At 32.4% G+C, this 23,754-nt stretch overlaps 1 protein-coding gene across 2 annotated transcripts; it reads right to left on the reverse strand.

The window, feature by feature from the left end:
- Positions 1 to 1,271: 1,271 nt before the first annotated feature.
- Positions 1,272 to 18,629, reverse strand: LOC108223147 (N-terminal acetyltransferase B complex auxiliary subunit NAA25). 2 transcript variants are annotated; one of them, XM_064093073.1, is made up of 20 exons: positions 18,223 to 18,629; positions 16,738 to 16,894; positions 16,537 to 16,655; positions 16,346 to 16,420; positions 15,581 to 15,674; positions 15,393 to 15,511; positions 14,410 to 14,480; positions 12,467 to 12,608; positions 12,203 to 12,378; positions 10,865 to 11,067; positions 9,502 to 9,632; positions 8,248 to 8,324; positions 7,566 to 7,640; positions 7,204 to 7,396; positions 6,632 to 6,751; positions 6,399 to 6,537; positions 6,054 to 6,094; positions 5,421 to 5,684; positions 3,121 to 3,262; positions 2,161 to 2,334 (listed from the first exon to the last, which is right to left on the reverse strand). In XM_064093073.1, exons 1-20 carry the CDS (start codon positions 18,367 to 18,369, stop codon positions 2,312 to 2,314), a joined length of 2,508 nt encoding a protein of 835 aa, XP_063949143.1. In that variant the 5' UTR covers positions 18,370 to 18,629; the 3' UTR covers positions 2,161 to 2,311. The 2 variants fall into 2 exon arrangements, with proteins under 2 accessions (XP_017252747.1, XP_063949143.1); XM_017397258.2 differs by lacking the exon at positions 3,121 to 3,262 and having other exon boundaries at positions 1,272 to 2,334; positions 18,223 to 18,627.
- Between the last annotated feature and the right edge of the window lie 5,125 nt (positions 18,630 to 23,754).

Consider the following 23,754-nt stretch of genomic DNA (forward strand, 5'->3'; position numbering starts at 1 on the left):
GTAGTTAACAGGATGGCTGAGTGGCCTTACGTGGCATGCGCGTCAGATTGCAATGGTCCGAGGAGATAAAAAAGATAACAAAAAACAAATAAAATAAATTATTAAAATAATAAAACCAGGTACCGCACAATCTCTCTACTGTTCCTTCTTAGGACGGATTTTATAAGATTAACTAATTGATTTATAAAAGTATTTAAAATATTTAAATTTAATTATAAATTATATCATTTTACGCTCGGTCATGTCCAATTTTCAAATTTCTAATAATTGGATAGTGCACGACATTTCAAAAAATTATATAAAATAATGAGAAAGATAAAAAAAATGTGTAACATGATAGGATCTAATAATTTTTATTTTTCTATTTTACATTTTTAATTTAATGAAAAATTATTAATTTTAAAATTTTATTTCTCTAAAAAAATATGTAACAAAAATCTCAATTCGCAAAAAAAGGGTCACAGATAATTAATTTTATTATATTGACAAAATATTTAAAATTGTGCGTCGAAAATCAAAACGTCAAATAGAAAAAAATAGTTACTTAATAAATTTGAAAAGTGGATAAATAAAATTAAAACTTTGTTTTACATATATAATCAGAATATATTATAATTACTAATGAAATATAAATATTATAAAATAAAAATATGAAGTTTGTGATATTTTTAAGTTTCCTAATTAACTAGTAGCCAGCCGGGGGTACACTACTCTTCGGCAACTGTTAGATCGTTGCAGCAGATAATAATGGAGAATCCATCTCACCCTCAATTCATTTATGTTTTGTTTTTATTGTTTATTTTATTTTTATCCTCTTTCTCCTTCTGTGACCGTTACAATCTGAGTCACAGGCTACTCTACTGGTCACTCTGTTCGCCACATCATTTTTCCGTCGGTCAACTGGTCAAACTAACGGACATGTCATTATCCGTTACTAAAGTGGTACAAATGAGACCCCGTTAAATTTGATATAAGTTTTGATATTACAGGCTCACTTCAGTGACCAATTTGAGATTTTTTCCGATGATATTGTAGCAAGCATTGTCAAGGACTTTGATATCAAGAGCTTCTCCGTTTCTGACGTCCAGCCCTGGTAATTGTCCATCAATAATATTCCTGGTTTTGCACAACCTTTGCACTGTTTTAACTAAAAACGCCAACACACCATACTACAGATATATAAATCTGACTCCCAAATTTTACAACACTACAAAATATATTCAAACATATCTAAAACTATAAAATTTAAGTTTTTATAATATGAGCAGAACTAGAACAAGACGAAATTTGGTATGAAGGGACTGCGAAAAAATATCGGTATTTGAGTTCTTGTCCAACATTTGAGAAAAGGAAAAAAAATAACTAAAGTTACATCAATTGAACTGACAAAAAAAAATCATGCCTTAACAATTTCAAACATGCAATGATCGGTAGAGCAACTGTTTCTTCTTCAAAATGAGGGGAAAAACTGATCATTCCTGGAAATGGTAACTAACTATCTCAAACACTCTACAAAGAATATGACAAAATTGCAAAATTACACAACCCAAATGACTCCATTGATGGAGTTCAGAACCTGATTGTCCTCTTGCAGCATGACCCAAAGCCACCAGCATAACATCATAAGCAGCTTCTGCTTCACACTTGCAGTTTCAATGTCTGCAACGATTTAATCTTACTTTCGCAGATTATTAAAAATTCCGAAAGTACTGTACTCTGTCCAGATATTAATTTCCTGCCAACACCAGCAGGATCCCAACACCTCAGGGCTCCAGAAATACGGTCACCAAGCTCTGTGTGACTTGCTGATGCAACACAAGTTTCTATTACATGGAAAACTCTACCAGGACCTTCATTTGTTTCTTTCGTAGTAAGAGAGGAAAGTATCATATCCAAACCTTCATCCACTGATTTCTGTAGCTGTTCTTTTAACCACGTTATTACTTGCTCTATAACACTATAGACAAGAAGTATAGAATCCCTGATCTCATGAGATAGTTGAGAGTTCGAATGTTCTGTAGCTCCACCCTTCTTCTTCTTCTTTCCAGTTGGAAGAGATGATCGGACAAAAGACTGGATTACCAAAATATGCCAAGCCAACGGTTCTGTAACCATTTGGATGACAACAGGAAGATCGCTGCAGGGAGTTGACAGCAGAGATCTCATGGATCTGACTTTCTCAACGATTTGTCTCTCTAAAAATGAATTTACAAGCTGCCAGGAACTAGACTTGTTTTTCTCTCCAAGGGATGCACCTTTTTCATGAGAACTTAAAATCCATGCGTTGTAGAACACAGAGAAATTCATCAATTCAATGAGGTTTGGACTTACGGCCTGCATAATTAAATAGATGTCACTAACATGAAAGTAGGCTTCTAACAGATATTGAAGCATACTCCTGACCTTCTATGTATACATTTACCAATAAATAACACGGAAAGAAATTCACGAATAAGCGATGCTGTGATATAGTCTTTCTCGTAACTTCTCATACCATATCACATATGGTAACTTACATAACAGACTAAATGCTGATCAGAAAGGTTGCATCAGCCTATATGTGTCCCCTAACTAAAAACATCTATTCTCTGTGTGGAGCAAAACAGGGCAAGGCAAACTTCTACAATGTGTTGGAGCACATATGTCAATTGTCATATATGCAGTAAACTTTATAGAGAATAATAGTAGTTGAGGGTTTTTTCTAGTTGGTTACCGCTAAAACTTGAAACCCTTTCATTCAACATAAACTATTTACTTTTCTATTCTGTTTCTCAAGTTACCTCACCTATATGTATAGTGAATAATTTGAAGTACTAATATTTTCACTTCTATGTTAATGGCTTAACTCTTATGTTAAGATTTGCTAATCTTAACCCCAAACATATCAATAGATGCACAATTGCTTCTAGTCGATCACTTCAGCATTGTTTAGGATCTCCGTGAAGTTTTGGTATCATTTAAAGCCTATATAGTAGTTCCTTGGTTATTACTCCCTAATTAGTTGTCCTGTTTGAGCTTTAAACGGTTAAATTGACTAAATTTCACATATTTTATACAATTAAGAGTTAATTGCAGTTTGTAACCCTTAACTTTGGCTCATTCACAGAAAAGTACCCATACTTTGAAACGTGGCAGTTGGCACTCCAAAGTTCATAATGTATTGCAGTTTGTATCCCCCGACCCCCATTCCGTTAAGAAAGAGGCAGTTGGCACTTCGAAGTTTTGAAGGCGAACTGCCACGTTTCAAAATATGGTAACTCTTCTGCGATTGAGCCAAAGTTAAGAGTTACAAAATGCAATTAACTCAATAATTAATGAAGTATAAAAGAATTATATCATCGTAAAGTATAGGGGCCGTTTGGCTAAGCTTAAAAGAAGTTACTTATTGCTAAAAGTAAAGAAGCAGTTTATAAGTGATAAGTAACTTATGGTTTATAAGTCATTAAAATGTTTGGATGATGTGACTTGTAAGTTTTCAAGTGTTTCGACAATTAAACTTGGAATGTTTGATAAATTAAAGACGTAGAGTGTTACTGGAAAAGAATATTGAAAAGAAGTAGAAATAGCACCAAAAAAAAGCTAGCTTTCTCAATTTCCTACTTCTCTTTCTAGAACTTCTTAAAAGTGTTTCTGCTTCTTTACAAAAATAGCTCAGGAAAAGCGGAAGCCTACTTTTTATTAGAAGAAGACCGACTTCTACTTTCCCAAACAAGCACCTATTTTACTTTAAAACATAATTTTCAGTTTTTAAAAATCATAAAAGAATAGTTCTAAATCTTCGGCCAAAAATTGATCAATTTGATCATTAAAAGTCAAAACATAACAACTAATTAGGGACGGAGGGAGTACTCCACAAAACACAAACAAGATAAAATATTAAAGGAGGTAGATAGTAGGCGATGCTTGGGCCAATTGTGCGGCAAGTATGATACTCTGCTTCAGATGAGTATAACAACATTTGCCTCTACAAAAGCTCCAAAATTTTAAGAGCCAACTTCTGTCATTTATTGGGAAGTTGCAAGTATTCACCACTATCTCTCTCTTAAAATTCAAAATTTTCAGTGCTGTTTATCATATTCATTATATACAGTGTAAAAATTATTCAAGGAACACAACAATCATAATTTTAAATGATGCTACAATTTTATCGAGTTCTTAAACAATAACATAATAATTATTGATTAGTAGCAACTATGCATCTATATTTGGAATAAGACTAAAGAAACTTAATATAAGATGTTAACTTATAAGTGATACTTCAAATAATTAATAGAAGACATGCATATTGGCACAAAATTTAGATAAACAAAATGTTATAATAAGTGCTCAGGGTGAATAAAAAGAGGCTCAAGTTTCCAAAGTGGCCTTAATATAAAACCCCTCAAACACTAAGGACTCACTTAAACCCTATTAAACTATAAAGAATTTTAGAAGACAATTCATGATACGGAACTTTTCGGTATGCATCTTCAGGATATGCCATTTCAACAGTGTGACTATACTCTCCGCACACTTCATGAAGCAAAAAGGAATTCATTGCAAAGATTTGAAGTTTTGCACAGTTATAAAAACTGTTTCCACATGAAAAAGGGGCCTACTTAGCAGTCAACACCCTGATCAGCATCAGCTGGAACCACTATAATACTAAAAAATATGGATTTTTATTTTCACATCAACGTCATATTTATCGCTCAAGTGTCAAGTGTGACTCAATCAACTGGGCTGCATTACAAAAATTATCTTATATTGTATATCGGCGGCTCATAAAGTCATTGTATCAGGTTAAAGGTTAAACTAGATATATGCATATACCTAAAAATGATCATCTTGAATATTATACTATATAAATGGACAAGTCTTTCAGGTAGGATTTAAGAATTAAATATTTAAAAGTATCCTGATTTATTGTTCTAATATTTACAATGTCCCGCTTACCAATAACTTTTTGATATAATGTTAGTGGTAAATTAATTATTTTGACAACATTTCAAATGTTATAAAAAAAATGTGTCAATATACATGTCAGTCCTTTCCTATACTTGCATATAAATTCACTTAATATCTGTTCATACTTTTCGTACATATATTGTTAATATTTAATTGTCTTCTAGTTAAATATAATTTGAATATTTTGTTCATATCTATTCGTACTTTCCACACATATATTGTTTATATATGATTGTATTATCTTCTAATTACATATGAATTGAATATTCAGTTTTTGTCTGTCAGGTGGATTTTATTATCGTTACACATTGAAATCTTAGTTGAATAATTTCCCCTTCTAGAATAATTATAAAGCATAAATTATATGTGTCAGTATTATTTTAAACATCAGTACGGTAGATCAGAATATAAATAAAGTAACAAAATAATTGGATAAGATAACATAATCACTCAAGCTGGATATAGATTAATACCTCTGAAGAATTGTGACCACTTTGAACATTGGAAACCATATTGATCGCATCATGGAAAGAAAAGCCCAATATATTTGCATAGCGCTCAAGCAATATCCTTAGCTCAGAGGGGACCTGATGTTCAGGTAATGAACCATTGGCTTCAATATTATCCTTGATTGATAAAGCAGCACTCTGTATAGATAAATAGATCATCCTAGGAACAAGGGACCTCCTCTCAATTGTTTTCAAAGCGTTTGCTTCCATTTGTTTGATCTGAGTTTGCTGCAACAGAAGATATAATGCATCAAGGCATACGGCAGGATCTCCAGGTATATATCTAGTTTATATAAGATATAACAGTGAACATGCAATGGAAGCAGAGAATTAACAGAGATATAAGTAGATGAAGATAGATGACAGAGTAATGAAGACAAAATTGAGAGAGAACAGATCAGAACTGAAGACGGGGATTGAGAAACTTGCAAATAAGGTAGAATACAGAGAGAGATATTTAGTTAGAAGGTAAAGAGTGGTGGATATGTATTCCATTTTCTATCATTCGAATCATAAACTGAAATGTAACATTAAATGACCTATATACAATATCCAGATGACATGGGAAAGGCTTATATGCCCTCCCCAGTAACTCACCGTACTTTCTCTAGGACAATAGGATACCCCTTTAAATGGTCCTGCACAGAAATCAAGTTCACATGAGCTAAAACAAAAACACAGGAAAAAAAGGTGGCAAGTAGTTCGAATAAGAAAATATACTATAACATGTATAGATAGAGATATTCAATTTAAGGAAAAAAACACAGTAACTTGTTCTTCAAATTATATAACACATAGTAATCCTTCGTATTCCTAGAAGAACAATAGATAACATATGCCATGAGAAAAAATAGCATCCTTTACATATTAAGAAAATTTCCATTCTATGAGAATCTGATACTATAAAAGAAAAACTTCAAAACAAATAGACGTTTTACTGACCTAAAAGATAATTCTTATCATAAGTAGGTGTCCACCAAGGCCTCAGCTGCATATCTTCATTGAAGGTCAAAGATTTGGATCCAATCTCACTTGAGAGCTCAAGAAAGTGAGTTCCACATTTGAGATTTTCAAGAACAGTCTGGAAAAGTAGAAGAGACATAAAGACAACTGTCAAATATAACTCGGAACATCAAAATAATTTAATTCTAAACAAGCAAAGATGAGGGAGGTACCTCTTCTTTCTCGATGCTATCTGCATTCTGCTTCAGATGTAAAATTGGTTCCTCAATCTTAGCCAATAAGTACTGACTTGAACGCTGCAGTCGTTCTTTAAACTGCACAAATTCAATTACCTGAAAACACAATGACAAATGTGATGGTTTAATACTTCCATCAGCATACTACCACTACTGATTGATAAAGATAAATTGGAATTGGCAAAGCAGTTCTTCACTTCCTCCTATGGTGTTTATGACAACATTTTGAAGTTCTAATTCTGAGTGCCCCTTTACTCTTACCATATATTGGAGGCTTGTCTCTCTTGCTCACATTAAATATTATCAAGTACAGGATTGCAATCAAACATATTGAGTGCAGAAATAAACAGTAAGAATTATATATCTGTTCAACGTAAGGTTAATGCATTGTTTGGCAATAGTACATAAATAATAAGATAAAACATCAAATTAAATAAAAATGGGATCATTTCACTACTATGCCATTAATAATATACAAATACAAATCCAAAGCTCATGCAAAAAGAGATAACAAGTGAATGAACAAGAACAGAAAATAATATATATACTTTTGAATAGTTTCGATGACGATATGCCAGAAATGTAAGGTCAGCCGATTCTCGAAAATGGTCATCCATGAACTTTAGATAATCTTTCAAGAGATCACCCAAATCATTCCAAAGAGGATACATTAACATCTGGGGTAAAATGTGGTGCGATACAGTTTCCAGCAAGATATTTTTCACATCCAAAGACTTGTACCTACACATAACGAAACCATAGGTAAAGCAACTGAGAGATAACAAATATTCTACGAATGCCCACTCTGATACATAAACTTCATTTCTATGCAGCAAAACTATTATAATTAAATAAAGGGAATGGCTTCCCAGAAACAGGACTACAGTTGCAAGAAAGTGAAATAACTTACCAGTCATATGCTAAAGGAAGAGCGCACCAATGAGAATACAAATGTAACAATAAAATCTTATATTGTGATACATGTCTGCAAAAAACAAGAAAAAGAATGTAACCAGAGACATAAATGCAGAAAGACTTACAATGGCAGATAACGAACTGATATGAATAGAGTGTAGAATGAGATGAGACAGATAACTAGCAGCATGCAAGTGGTCCCAAGTTCATGGGATTCATTAAGGATTAATCATGGTATATTACGAGTAAAAGTCCTCCATTAAAAAAAGAATCTTTAGAGAGGATATGAGAGGACATATGAGTTAGCTTGATAAATAAGTTAGTGGTGAAGGTTGAAACAGAGAACTACAAAGACGCTTTCAGTTACATGAATACAAGTAGGTGCAAAACCATACCTACTAATGTCTACAGAGATATTAGGACATGTTGATTAATAAATGTCAACAAATCTAGGTTCAGTTAACAATCTTAGGGTTACATAATAGTCAGCAGTCAGCACAGATCTGAAAGAATAAGTTATAGACAATTTAATGAGATGCAAAAGTTAGAATTTATTTGACTACTTGCCAATGATTTTACATCAACAAACTTTGTTCACAAGTGCTGAATTCAAGTTTAGATACAGTCTAGTATAAATAAAAATAGAAAGGATAATATGAAGCAAAAAAATATCAAACCTCCGAATTGTCAAACCGAACTCCAAAATCATAATTGCTTCCAGCATATATCCTATATGGTTTGTACGCCAGAACAACTGTAGGCAGAAAGAACATATAGGTAGTAGGTAACTTCATAGTCCATGAAAATAATACAACGTTCAGCAGGTAAGTTATTACTAGGCCCTCTTAAAGCTTGAGTGATACCTTACACCACATAATACATCATCACTGACGATAGAAATCAGTTAAAATCATGCTCATAAGGTGTAATCGCACAACTTAATCTCTAGTTTTGAACGATATAACACATAATACACTTCGTACATTAGCTTTGAACAATATAATTAAGGATAACAATTAGCCTGTACAAAGATATAGACAACTGAACAAACCAAGTAAACACAATAGCTATAACCAGGAATTCAATATAACCATGAGAAACCAACAAGTGCATAAATCTTTAAATCTTTAACAAGAATATTAGGAGATTCAATCTCCTTGACATGGTTTTCATGGCGGGCGCTACTAGACACCCAAAACACCATATGGCAATGTTGCATCCTAGGTACTTATGGCACTCACCACTATGCTACAGTACGCCCCAAACCACCACATAGTTGATGCAAAATGCCTAATGTTAGATAAGTTCGGTCAGATCCAGGTCTCAATCCTACATAGATAAAGTAGTCACATAGATGAAGCCCTAGTTTGTCATTTAACTGAAGTTAAGTGTAAAATATATGGTGCCTAATGATTCCATTTGTATGTGCAACTTCATAATTTGCTGATTCTTACTTTAGTTTGTGAACCTTCCCAACCTACAATGTTTTAATACATTCTGCCCATAATGTAACAACGTATTACTTGGTTTTCTTATTAGTTCCAAAGTTAATGTGTATTGGTGTTTTCGTTTTAAATTACATGTTGTAGTACTGCTGATATTTAGGTATTCACTAAGACTTATAATGTAATTTATAAAATTGTAACTGATACCTCATATCTTACATATAAACGTCATGGGTGCCATACGAATGCCAGTGCCCACAACATATGACAGGTCACTATATTATTGTGAAGGCCTACAAACATCAAACCTCATCACTATAACAAGCATGCTCAGGAGCCATTCTTGTTCAGTTTATTGATATATGCATGTTGCAACCACTTAATGCAAATAAACTTAGACATGCTACCAATTATTTAGAGCTATAACCAGGAAATGCTTAGAAAGGTATAGAACTAGCAACACAAGCCTCAAAGACATAGCATTACCTGAACCAATATATTACAAGCCATGGACAATAGATCTTCCCCATGCACACTCTCTTGAATGTCTAAGTCCTTTGAAAGTGGAAGATTCTTGCAATAAATATCCACCATTTCAACTGCAAAGCCCTCTATATCTAACAAGGGCAGAAGGTCATAGTTCAGTTGCCAAGTAAAGAATACAGTAAAGGTTATGAATATTAGATAAAGAAATTCAAACAATACAGTTATTAAAGCAAACAGAAATGGTGGTACATATATCAATATGTATACATAAAATAACACAGCCTTGTACACCTTAAAATTGTAAGGCAGGGCTCCATTGGAGAGAAAGGGAATATTAACCTACACACTTAAAATCTTAAAAAACATCCCTTTAAAAAAACCAGACACTTGACCAAAATAAAATTAATCAACCACATGAAACCCAGAAATACTAATCATTAACATATAGGGGATAAAAAATTCACAGTTGCATCAATTTGACATGCCAGTAATCCAAAATGATAATCAAGCTGTTACAAAACAAAATGTCCGTTTTTCCAGAAGGAAATAGAGAAGGAAAAAGAAAGATTAACAGACAATAGTGAGAAATGCATGTACAAAATGTATATCAGAGAACAGTTAAGAAAGGGCATTGTTAAAAGTGGACACCAGAAGTCAGCCTTAAAGCATTTATATTCCTCTTCTGAAAACTCTGGAGCAACAGTCACAATGCTTATATGCAACCTCCAAACTAACAAGGTTGTATAGAGGAAAAAAGCCAAGCGTATTATAACAGTAAATCAGGTTACGAAGGAAAGGGAGATAGGATCAATTGATGATTTGAGAAAATTGTTTTAGTGCTTATTAGTAAATGAGGGTTATGTTCCACTTAGGACCCTTAGCCTAAGAACCCTTAGAACCTTTAGCCTTATTTCTAGTATTCATTAGGGTTCTGCAGCAGAACTGTACAGGAAAAAAATGTCGTGTTTATGTATTATATGTTGAAATTATTTTTGAACACAGACAACGATGCAAAAAACATGTATTTAGATTTAGATCCTAAAAATCTATGTGAAATTTAGGGTTTTGCAGCAGAACCTTAGAGGTTCTAAGGTTCTATTTTAAGGATTGGTTCTCTCTTGAGCGCGACCTTAGTAAATGATGTATACCCTTCAGGTCACTTGTACAAGGTTTCAGATGCAAAATGCTATATGCAGATAATTCTAAGTCTTGTTGACTGTTGAGTAATTTTATTCAGAAAAAAGGACAATAGACTTGCGCTGCCCATAAAGACATTCTTCCACCAGCAATAAGGTATTCTTACTTTCTTAGAATAGTTCGCTAAAGATATGCTAGAACAACATCAACAAAATGGCGGACATACCAGTAGCAGGAAGAGTGCACATGTCCCCAATTAACTCTCGAACTTTAAAAACTGTTATCGATTGCCCAAGAAGTTTTTTTGGCTCTGTGACAAGAGCTCCACAGCTTTCAACTAACTTCTCCAAAAGCTCGTTCTTCTTATCACGAGTTAAAACTTCAAGAAACATCTTAACATCGGAAGCGAAGCAAGGTAAGTGACCAAACCTGTTTATCCAATGAAAGTATCAGATGACTAAATTGTTAGAGAGTTTTTCCAGATAAGAAATTTAATAGTAGATGAGCATTGATATTAACCAAAGGCCATGATATACAACTTCTTCTGCCATACTGGATATATTACTCTCAATTTACAATAAAATTAATCTATCGGGCAGAAGGTGTCATTGAAAGCTGCTGGCCACCCTAATTCCATGCATGACTGATAGTGGCTTATCACAATCTACAGTTGCTGAAAGGTAGGATTGAACAAGAAATTACAGGCTTTATAATGAGCCGCCTGCTACCTTAATTCTCCTGAAACTTGGCTATGTTGAATAAATATTAATTAAATGCATATATTACTGCCATGCCTAATAGTCTTGCCGTTTCTAGATTTCTCACAAGTTCAAGTGATGTGTCATTATATAATTGTCACTTGCAAGATAAAAGATACAATATATGACACTAAGGTGGAGTACAGTTTTCAATAAATAAAACTCTATCAGCTCCATGCCTCTAGTTATTTTTTGGCCACAAAATTTTAAACATTTACGAACAAGAAGTCGCATCATTTGGAAAAATATCAAAGCACGTCTCTATTCAAAAGATTAACGGCTAGCCATTAACTCTCATGTAGACGTGAGATGTATATATGAGTTTGCACACGACAAAATAAATGAGCCTCACTTGTTTTGTCAGCAATTGTGTCATTTACTATTCCCTCTGTTTTTTATATAACACTTTGACTTTTGGAACACACTTTTAAGTGCTTTGACCGGGTAGTTGAAAATATTATTTTTAAAATTTTCTTTTTCTGAACTAAAATATGTAATCAAAATTTTAATTCATGAAAAAAAATCAACTAAAAATAATAATTTCTACTATCCGATCAACCCACCTAAAAAAGTGCCAAAATCAAAGCGTGATACACACAAAAAAAAAAGAGGGAGTAACTACCTAATATGAATGTAGGGTAGTCCTCGAGTTTGTCTTTGTCAATGTATCAATTAAGAAGTTACAAGAACTATATGTTGGTTTCATGTAGCTGTTTTACAATCATGCATTAATAATATTAATTAGAATATCCTATAACTATGTCAAATTTCTTTAAAAAGAAACAATCAAAGATCTCGAGCCTAACCTGCAGAAGTATTGGATCATAACCTCAATTAGCTTGTCCATATCTCCCCTGCCATATATAAGCTTCATTTTTTCAATTTCTATACTTGCCAAGTATGGGCATCTTATTGAATCACTACTCGCTTTTTCAGCTAACTTCAATGCAAAATCAGATGCCCTGGAAATACGGGAGTCAAACTGCACATACAGTTGACAATGTCATATTTACGGACAAAATTTCGCATACTAGTTGAAAAATAAAATATCTACGAAGCAAAGAATGCACCATTTCTTCTGTTAAATGCAAATTCTTGCAATCACCAGAATTCGGAAGATGAATCGAATTATTCTGAGCTCCCTTGCTCCAGTAACTGTTGTCTCCGATTAAACAACTCAAGTAGTTTTGAAAACACTCCCAGTCATCAGGACTGCAAATAGTGGAAAACAAAAAGTCATGGTTCCAACTATCAAGCAAAGCCTACATCAGGTAGACTAAGGCAGACTTCAGAAACAAATAGTTGCCAAATTTAACTGTTCGCTTAACTGAAAAGAAGTCAATTGCTACTTCGAGTCACATTCAGAACATTAAGTAAAAGTTATTGAACAATTTTCCTACATATGAGTTAAGTTCATGGGCCTGTTTGTTTCCAAAAAGCAGAAGCTACATCTGGCTTCTGCTTCTTTTGACCCGTTTGTGTAAATAAGTAAAAGCAGTTTTAAGATGCTGAAAATGCTAGCTTCTCTCTCAGAGCTTCTACTTCTTTTCCAAACACTTTATTAACTTATTTACTTCTCACTTCTCATCCACTTCTTTACTTGAAGTAAGGAATCACTTTTTTTAAGCTTACCCAAACGGCCCCCATATTGGAAATCTTTAGAGACAATACGTCAATTAGAAGATGTAAAAGTAAGAGAGTTGTAACAGAAAAAGAAGCAACAAAAATATACAAGGTAATATTCATATTTGCTACCAAATCGCAAATCACATAAGTTTACTGAATTAAGTCTCTATTTTACTTCTCAGGTATCAACTTATTAGTCAGTTTTAAGTTGTTTATGAATTTTCCATGGACCATTTATACTTCAAAGTAATAATATAAACTTATAGCATATATACTATCTCTTTATTATGAAAAAAAAGAGGCATATGCAAGCAGATAGCTTGTTTAACTAAAAAACCAAATGCTCGGAATGTAAATGTATATTGCAAATTTTAATGCTTACAAGTTACAGGCCTTAAAGACTGACTAGCCTATAACCCGTGTGATACACGTGTGTATTTAAATACTCCCTCTGTCCTCATTTGTTTACAGTTTTTTTTTTTTGCATTGCTTGACACGTATTTTAAGGTGCACGTAAAACATATTTTGATAACTTATTTTTAAAAAAATTCATTTTTTGTATACAAATTTAAACATTAAACTTTTATTCAGAAGAAAAAATGTACAAAATAATTTATCAAACTATACTTTGTGAGAGCATTAAAATGTGTGCCAAGCCCTTGTCCCCCAATGTAAACAATTGAGGGGAACGGAGGGAGTAGTTAATAAATTTCTTATATGTGTTTAAATTAATAATTTATTTTAATATGTTGTTGACGGGATTCGAACCTCAGACCTTTAGCAATATCTTGGATAATGACATATAGAAATTTCAATCTAACACTTCGCATCAATTTAATTTAAGTGATCTACAGTTATAATGCACTGCACCAGACTACGAACTAACAACCAAACATTGGTATGTTTAGCTTTAATAATATAGCATAGATAAATATGAGGGGACCTAGGACACGTCAATATTGCGTCTACAAAACTTCTAAACTTCAATCAATTAGCCTAGCCAAGTGTATATCTATTAGACTATTACATAAACTTTAGTAATTACTGCTCATTCATAGTAGTAGGACAAGTCGAAGATATAAACACAACAAAATCAAGCCTGAAAATTACTAAAATAGTCATATTATCATATCAGATCAAAAACTCTGCAACCAAAAGTGAAACCAGTCAAATAAACTCTGAACCAATAACCAATAACCAATTTCCACTAAAGATAAAGAAGACAACACAAATTAATAACCTACTCGAACATCGATCAAGATCCCCAAATATAGACAATTTTTGTTATAATATAAACTATTAATTTTTCAAAGACATCATAAATTAAGCTAAAATATTAACAGTAAAAGAATGTATTGGCTTGGAAGAACCGTGCGGAAAAACGTACCATAATTCTAGAACTCTCTCAAATATATCAGCAGCTAGAATATAATCACCTGCCCGGGCAAGAAGCCTCCCCTGTCAACTTAAAGTTAAACAATACCATGTCGTAAGAAATAGATGAAATATAAACCTTGCACAGACTCGGGTGTGAGTGCACACACATATGCACAGAGAGATAGAGATGGAAAGAGAGGCAAGTACATGACCCTATTTAGGAATTCCTAACAACATCTATACTGACTCTTAAGAAAGAACTGGCTATGATAGAGACTTGAACCCTACTCCTATACTGATTCCTTAACACCGAGGTGCCAACCAACTTGATGCATAAAGGTTTAATTAGTCTAAGCTGACAAGGATGAAAATAACTAATGATACTAAACCATATATACATTTAGAATAAATCACATACAGTTAATAATTTACTTCATCAACCATATACCCGATGAAAAAACATCTTAAATATCTTTTGTTCTCTGCTCCTACAAATCATTTTCCCCTCCGTTGGGTGCCCATCACCAAACTTCCAACAGCAGTAAATTCAGAAAAACAAAATTTCGGTTGTTTATTGAGAGACATAATTGCAAAAGTACTATCATAATGAGTTAATACGCCTATAAACTGCTTAATTCAACAAGTATGAAATACATTATACTACATTTACAAATGTCTCCCAGTTGCAAAATTCGCTTGTCTGTGATTGGACAAATTGTCTTAATGATGCCGAGATGTAACAGTTATCTGGCAAGCGATGCAAGTTAATTGACTAAGCTCCACTTCTCTTCTCTTGTTTTACTTCTATAAGCTCCATCCCACTCACATTCTCATTCTTGTACAGAGGTCACGCTACATACGCACATATACATCCTCTATATAGTGGACCTCAATTAAGTAAAACTTGTTAAAATCATATAATCCGACAAGTCATCAATATGAAACTAGCAAACATCAAGTACAGAAGTAGTAAAAAAGGACTGCAAAAATTACCTGTATTCGAAGTTTATCAACTTCAATCACTATAAGCGAACCCAATTTACCGGATAGAATTTCAAGAGCATCCCCAAATTTGGATTGATATTCCAGTAACGAGATGTAGACACTAAGAGCTGAAAAGTTACAAATGATTTACAAAAGGGAATCCCACGTTAACAGAGAGGAGAAAAAGAAATATGCACCTTCTGGCTCATGCAAGTTATGTGTAGCAATGTGCTTCTTAAGCAAACCCTCGGCTAAAAGCAAAAGCTTGTCTTCCCCCGAACCACAAAAAACCTATTGAAATTAAAACAATTGGATAAGCAAAACAATAGATAAGATTATGTGATCAGAAGTTAGAATGGAGGTTTCATGCTTATTATTCCATGGAAATTAAATGACCTAATAAAGGTTATTCCTCCGTTTTATTTCAAAGGCTTTTACAGATTTTAATTAAAAAATCAACAGGTAAAGATAAAAATTGATTTTTTTACTATTTATGGTTTTCTATCAATTCATACCCCAATAATAAGCTAAAATGGTTATGACTTCAGCCAGTGGTCACCCTAGCCCTTGTTAGGTTTCAATATTTCAAGTTCAGAAATTTTTCCGACCACTATAGATGAAGATAAGATGTTTCACATACATATTAACAATAATGCATCCAACGACATGAAGGGGAATGATGAAATATATGTCTACATGTTAGATGCTCTGATTTTCTATTCCTTTCTGGAATCGACTTGGTCAACTAAAAAGTAGACTTAAAATATATGAACAATACACTTGTTCCTCTGTAAGAAAAATTTGAAGAATCACATATTAGAAAATTAGCCCACTTCTAGTTCCGTCTGTTTTATAACGCCAGTTCATTTCACTTTAGAACTTCAATTAAAGAATATAAGGTAGCATTTAACTGAAAAACTGTAAATGAAAATAACAAGACAAGCAAGTAGAGAAGGCAGAACCTGCAGCTGAAAGCTACAAACTGCCCACAGCAAGAACCTTTCTTCGCCAACAATCTTGTACATTTTCATAGCTATCTGCACGATAATGTTAAGGCCAGATCCGATTACCCCTCTTACGAAATCACCTCTTAAAGAATAATGCTACGGAAGTTCAAGAACCTAAGAAATAGAGGATTGACAGAAACATCAACCTGCTGTTGCTTCACAAATGAATACTCTCTGACATAACAGTTAAAAAGTCCCATCATCAGCTCCACGTTATTTGGAAATTTCCCGCAAGCATACTCATAACAACTTGTAGCCACATCCACTGATGAGATAAATGAATATGAGCTAGATCAATTTTTTTAATGAACTGTAAATATACATCGAGTAGTGAAGCAAAGACTAACGGTGATCAAGTCTCTGGAAAACAATTTGCAATGTGCTTAAAGTGAGATCATCAATTAATATGGAAGCACTGCTAAACAACATATCTTTAGCAGTAAGGCACACAGAAAGTGCCTCATCAAATTTTCCCATCCTTTCCAAAATAAGACCCTTCAGTGCCTACAGAATAGTGTATATATTAGCAAAAGTCTACGAATGAGCTAATTAACACAGTCTAATTACTAATGCCCGAGGACATAATTCATCTGGCATGGATTAAACGCGTATCTTCACTATAAATATTTTTAAAACATCAATTACTTGAAAAGCATACAAACCATGTCATATTCTTCATGCAAAACACAATCAAACACCAATATCTTTTTAAGCATTTTTCCCAGTGTCTGAGTCAGGGATAAAATTCTTTCATTACAGCCCTAGGGGTGCAAATCACCCAATAGACATGTAAAATTACTATCAAAAATTTGTTCCAGTAAATTTGGAGATCTCCCAACCAGTTGAATACCCACATTGAAGCAAAAAGTCTTTATCACATCAAAAAGCCCCACAGAGTGTTTGCAAACAATTGCAAACCACTACTATGAACCTTAAAAATGAATGAACAATCACCAACCCAGACCTGGCTTATAAACATCTAAAATCATGCCTCTACCCCTCTGCAGTGTTGATAAGGTTAATTACAGCACATCAGTAGTCTCTATAGATCAGCTGCAGATATAGGATACTCTTTCCGGCTTCCAATTCAACCACTTCTATAAAATTTGTAAATGTCGTCTTTCATCCATTTTTATAGTGGATAGTCCTGAATATTAAGATTTAATTTGTAATATTAACATATATGAATTTGCATAACCAAAGAGCATTGTGTAGCTTAATTATAACTATCAGGGTAAACTCAGATTTTATTAGATGCAGGTGATCGTAAAATAATTTTTATCTGCTTGTCACCATATGGAGCTATTATATTAAACTAAACAAAAGAATTGTTATAATCGAGTCAACTGCTATAAACCAGAATTGTTTAATTTAGAATAATTTGTAGTCAATTATAATAAACCTGATTAATCCATCAGAACTCTATTACGAATCCCTAGATGTTCAGGCAATGAAAAAGTTTAGTGTCGGCTAGCTGTTATTCCTCCTCATGTGGTAATAGAACGCCAATCCAAATCCAGTAATATACACCGAACTGAGCTAAGCAAAGTAACCTACACGTGTCATACGCCGTTAAATCTTTTGGATCATATCAGTAGCAAGTAGTATCAGCTTATTTGAATACTATCGGCAATACAAATACGCCAAATTTTCGTATTGCTTTCCTTTCCAGGTAACCTTTATCGTCGAATTAAAGTCAATTCTCTCTTAACCATAAGATATATAACTCCGACATGTACATTGTTATTAATTGTAGTAGATTGAATTCAGATATAATCACCACGAACATGATAAATTACAGTAAGTGTGTAAACATTGAAGGAGAGACTTACGAGAGCGTAAGGAGATTTAGGATGCTTGGAAAGCAGAGTAGCGGAGAGTTTGAGAGCGTTCTTGAATTGACGAGAATCGATGGCGTCCCATATAGGTCGAACGCGACGCTCTGGAATTCCACTCGCCATTCCGAACTTCGATGCCATTTTAGATTCGGAATAGAATTGAATTGAACGGAAATGAATTGAATTTATATGTGTGTGTCTGTGTGCGTGAGTGAGTAAAAGAGGGATTGAGAAGAGCGGGTGAGTGTGTGCGTTTCCAAGACTTTACTGCATATAGGTGGATGGGTACTACGGAGGTCTACTCTGAGATTTAAGACTCTTCCTGATATAAACCTAGGTCGTGTTTGGGTAGATGCATAACATCGCTTATTCTCGCCCCTCTGTTATTCCAAGTCCCATTCCCAAGCAAGGCTTTTTGGTTAAGGTGTCTATTCCAAACCAGTGCCGCTATTTATTTTTTTTTATTTTTTGGGAAAAAAATGAAAATTAACATCGGGAAAAATATCAAAAGCATCATTCACTTGTTTAAAATGTATCAAAATCATCATTAAACAAAAATCTGATTCAAATGGGTCACTCATTACAAAGATTTGTATCAAAAATATCATTGCGTCGTTAGTTGAAATTCTAAAAATATTATATATTGAGTTCCACACATTTTTTATGAATGGTATTACATCCAAATGAAAGATTTTGAGTTCTAGTATTTTAGAAAATATTTTTAGATTTTTAAAAAATTTTATACTATTTATTTTTATTTAAATCAAATAAAACAATCAAAAAATTAAAAATAAATAGTACATAAATTTTAAAAATCTAAAAATATTGTCTAAAATACTAGAATTCTGAATCTTTCATTTGAATGTAATACCATTCGTAAACAATGTGCAAAACTCAATATATAATATTTTTAGAATTTCAACTAATGATACAATGATATTTTTGATATAAATTTTTGTAATGAGTGATCCATTTGAGTCTGGTTTTTGTTTAATGATGATTTTGATACATTTCAAACGAGTGAATGATACTTTTGATATATTTCCCAATTAACATCTCAAGTTTTTGATATTTGGGCAGTGGGCACGAGGGGTGGACTACGGATATCTAATTTTATTTTTTATATTTTCAAACTTTAATTAGATAGTTTGATATACATAAAATATTAAGTATAAAATTGCATCAGTGCTAAAATACGAACATTAATAATTTCGTTAATATTTTCAATTTGTTTAATTTATAATTTTTAAAGACATATTTATTTCAGTATTGAATCAAACATGTATAACATCCTAAATTCATATCCCCGTAATCTCTTCTTTTTTTTTTTTAGATTATCCTGTTTTTTATTTTAACCCCACACCATTTCGCGAATCAAATGAAATTTATCAAGAAGGTGTCCCTCACATATAAAATTTGCAAGATTTTAGGGAAACTAAAATTTATCCAACAAGCAATGTGTATTCTTTAGTATCTCGCGAATCAAATAAAATTTATCAAGAGCGTGTCCCTCACGTATAAAATTTGCAAGATTCTAGGGAAACTAAAATTTATCATGGCCAACAAGCAATCTGTATTCTTTAGTATCGAGAGTATCATGAAAAGAAGAACGCTTGTCCATGAATAGAGACGGACTTTATTTTGAAGATGTAATATGACTTACAAAATTATAAAATAAACATTATACATCTCAGAAAATATAGGAGTTCGACCCGAGGAAAACATTCGTCTGTAGATCAAATTTTAATTTAGAGATATAATATGACGTTTAAGATCACAGAGGAACCGTAATTCTTGCAACAACATAGTATTGTTAAATAATGGTTCAAAATCTCATAACAAGTTAATTACCAGAAAAAGATATATTTATCGGTTCAGTTATGAGTAATTTTGATATTCATATTTTATTACAACATAACCATATAAACTTCAATATCTAAAAGGATTATAAGTTTTTAAGTATTGTTTAAAAATGTATATATAATTTTATAGATCTTTGAACATGTAAGCATTAATCTGAAACTAACATTTCGTAGAAAGATTGCCTCTCCCCTCAAATCCTAAAAACACCAGCTTTTTTTTTTTTTCTTAGATGCTGTTGAGATTTTCATCGCTTTTCACTGATAGAAAATATCGAATTCATTATTTTTTACTTTGTTTTTTTTAAACAAATAACGCTTTCTTCAGATAAGGATTTCTATCTTTTTAGATTGTATAGTTGTATTATCATAACGCTCTCTTTAGGTAAGGATTTCTATATTTTTAGATTGTATAGTTTGTTAGATACAACCTTTTCTTGGTGTGTTTTATTTCCAATTTACGTGAGTCTTGTTTATTTTTCCCTTGTGATAGTTTGGTACTTCCTCCGTCCCATTTTAGTTGTCACATTTCTATTTTTGTTGGTCAAATAGACTAACTTTTGACCAAAAATTATAGATCATTCTTTCATTATTTTAAAAAACTAAAAATCACATCTTAAAGTAGATTAAAAGTTGCTTCCGATGACATATTTTTTTTATTTTTTCAATTGATAAAATATTAATAAATTTCAGTCAAATTTTGGTCAATTTAACCGGCACAATACCAAAGGTGACAACTAAAATGGAACGGAGGGAGTATATTTTTATTTTTTTTTACTATGATTCAATATTGATGACACTATATCTGGATTTTGAAGGGATTGATTTAGTGATAAAGATTTGTATGAGATTGCGATTAGGATTGATAATTTAAACTAATTATAATTAAACTGAAACACGTATATATATCAACTTCAACAAATCACTTGATTGTGTGTTCATAAAAACTAGATTAATCAACGATCTAATCAGTTTTATATTTTTTTGACTCGATTGTTTTTGCAGGAGCATAACATTAGTTAATCATTTTTGGCGATAAGGGCAAATCCAACAGTGATTCGGTGATCTAAATTTAGTGCGGGTTACTCCAAAGTCTCGTCTAGCAATTTTGATAAGCATTATTCACGGATCCAGATTTGGATCACTTGCTTTATTAAAAAATAATCATTTTGTTATATATATATATATATATTTCATTTATCGGGCTTAAAGAATTTGCGATTATTATATTCAACTAATAATTATTTGTAATTAATAATTAATAATTTTTTAAGGATAAACTCACAATAATAGAAAAATAAATTTCATTAAAATTTAAATAAGAGCACATTACATGCATGAAATTAAAAAATAACATGATAAAATAAAATTTACAATATAAAAAATGACCAGAAAACAATACAAATATAAATTTTGGTTTGATCTGATAAATTATTTTTGTTTCCTCCAAGATAATTCAAATAATGTCCGTAACTATTAATATTATTTTGATATCCTTGATCTTCATTTTTTTTTTCTTAATTTTAGGTTCTTAATCTTTGCTTTTTAAGACTTTTCTTCCCCATAATTATAATATGTTCACCATTGGGGATGGACATTGACTCTGACCTGCCCAATCCTAATCGAGACTTTTTTATGAGTACGGATATTATAATTATGTATTTATATGTTTATCACCTTTTATTGATGCAGACAACTTCAGTCACGGGTTCTCCAGCAGCATGTTTGCAACTACTGAAATTGATAGACTTTTATACTATTTCATTAACTGTACTTACTATTTTGCAAGATAAAAAATTAAGTAGCTATGAAGTATTTAAATATAGATTTTGATTTAAATTAAAAATCAACAAATCATTATGGGTATATATCCCCAAATACCATTTGGGTCGAGATGAGAAACAGACAGTCCCCGATATAATGGGGATCGGGCAGGGGATTGGATTTGGATTCGGAGATCGACAGCGAGTATAGCACTTCCTAATCCCGAAGTGACCCGAGGCCCGTCCGAACAAAATCACGCAAGTTTGGACCGAATATAGAGTTCAAAAAAGGGCTTTTTTCATAATTACCCAAGTCTAAATGATTTTTTTGCGAAATTACTGTCATTTTTTAAAACAAATTGCAAAAATATTATACTTCAAAATATATTTGCAAAAATACGGTGGTTGCACATGTAACCATATGTATGCAACTTTTAGCAAAAACTATTTAAATTACAAATAGTTGCATAATAAGTTGCAATAATCAGATGAGCACCCCTGCGAGCCCAATAATAATATCACAATTCAAAGACGGGAAATCAACTAAAACAACTCAATAATCAACTCAAAGTAAGCATCAACAACCAATACTTACACCCTGTTTATATCTCCACACTTCTCACTTTTTCTTGATCTCCCTTTTCGCGTTCTTCATCTTGACCCTTGCTGCTTTACTTAAATCCAGCGACCATCAACACCGGCGCACCGCCGTCAAACAACGAAACCGCCATCAACGATCAACCCCACAAATACATACAATCATCAAACACCAACAATACAATCATACACACGGTACATATATTTAATCGAGTTTGAATCGATTTCTCGAAAATCTGAAACCCGATTCATTTTACGGACTGAGAGAGAGCGAGGAGAGAGAGGCAAAGAAAAAGAGTGAAGAGAGGGAGCGGGGAGAGAGTGAAGAGAGGGAACGGGGAGAGGGAGAGAGTGAAGAGAGGAAATGATGAGAGAGAGGAAAGAGGTGTGAAGAGTGAAAAGTGGGGAGAGAGAAGTACCGTATATTTGCAAATTATAGGTAAATTTAGAGAAATGAACGTAAATGTGCAAGTTTTTGAGGTAAGTAGTATTATTGCAATTAATATGTTAAAAAGAGGTATATTCATAAATACCCTAAAAAATAAAGAGGCTTGTATTATACTTAAAAATGCTTAATTGAGCATTAATTTGAAAAATTAGTATGGCATTTTATTTATTTATTAATTTAAAAAATTAGTTGCTTCTCTTTTTTTATCAAATCAACAAGATTATTTTGTTTAATAATATTAGCAATTAAGTATATAATTTAAATATTTTTACAAATATTAGAATTACATTTTTAATTTAATTAATTTATTAAATATAATATAAGTAGTTCATAATAATTTTAAGATTATATAATTCAACATAAATTTATGTAATATAATTTGAATCAAAAATTCGAATCAAACCTTTGAAGTGGTCAAAAATTTGGATTGAAACACCACTCGCGGAGATGTCCCTGCGGTGGACGGGAGTTAATTGTTTGGGTCATCTGGGACAGAAGAGATTCACAGTAATGTTGTGTTTGGTTGAGATGAACGAGATGGAATAGAATGAAATGAGTAAAAAGAAAGAAAATAATAGAATGTACGAGGGAGAATTTTTAAAAAATGAATGAGAGCTAATTTTGTATGATAAAATTGGGTAGATAGGTATCACAAGGAATGGATCATTTCTTCATAAAATGGATGGTTTGAACTCTAATGTTGTGTTTGGTTGGAGTGAATGACTTTGGAAGGAATGAAATGAAAAATGAATTATATTATGGACAATTGTTTAAAAATTTCATTTATTCTTCCATTCTATTCCTGTTATAGCCAAATTTGTTGGGTCGGGTATGTACTTAGTTTAACTAAGTAAGACAT

Source organism: Daucus carota, chromosome 5 (assembly GCF_001625215.2).
Source record: "Daucus carota subsp. sativus chromosome 5, DH1 v3.0, whole genome shotgun sequence".
Lineage (NCBI taxonomy): Eukaryota > Viridiplantae > Streptophyta > Magnoliopsida > Apiales > Apiaceae > Daucus > Daucus carota.

Excerpts from the sequence above, each read along its gene's own strand:
- LOC108223147 (XM_017397258.2), bottom strand. The coding sequence starts at position 18,369 with ATGGCATCGAAGTTCGGAATGGCGAGTGGAATTCCAGAGCGTCGCGTT. Across the intron at positions 7,641-8,247 it reads TTCGGTTTGACAATTCGGAG|ACATGTATCACAATATAAGA; the intron begins GTTTGATATTTT and ends TGTTTTTTGCAG. Across the intron at positions 5,685-6,053 it reads ATTGTCCTAGAGAAAGTACG|CAAACTCAGATCAAACAAAT; the intron begins GTGAGTTACTGG and ends CTTCTGTTGCAG.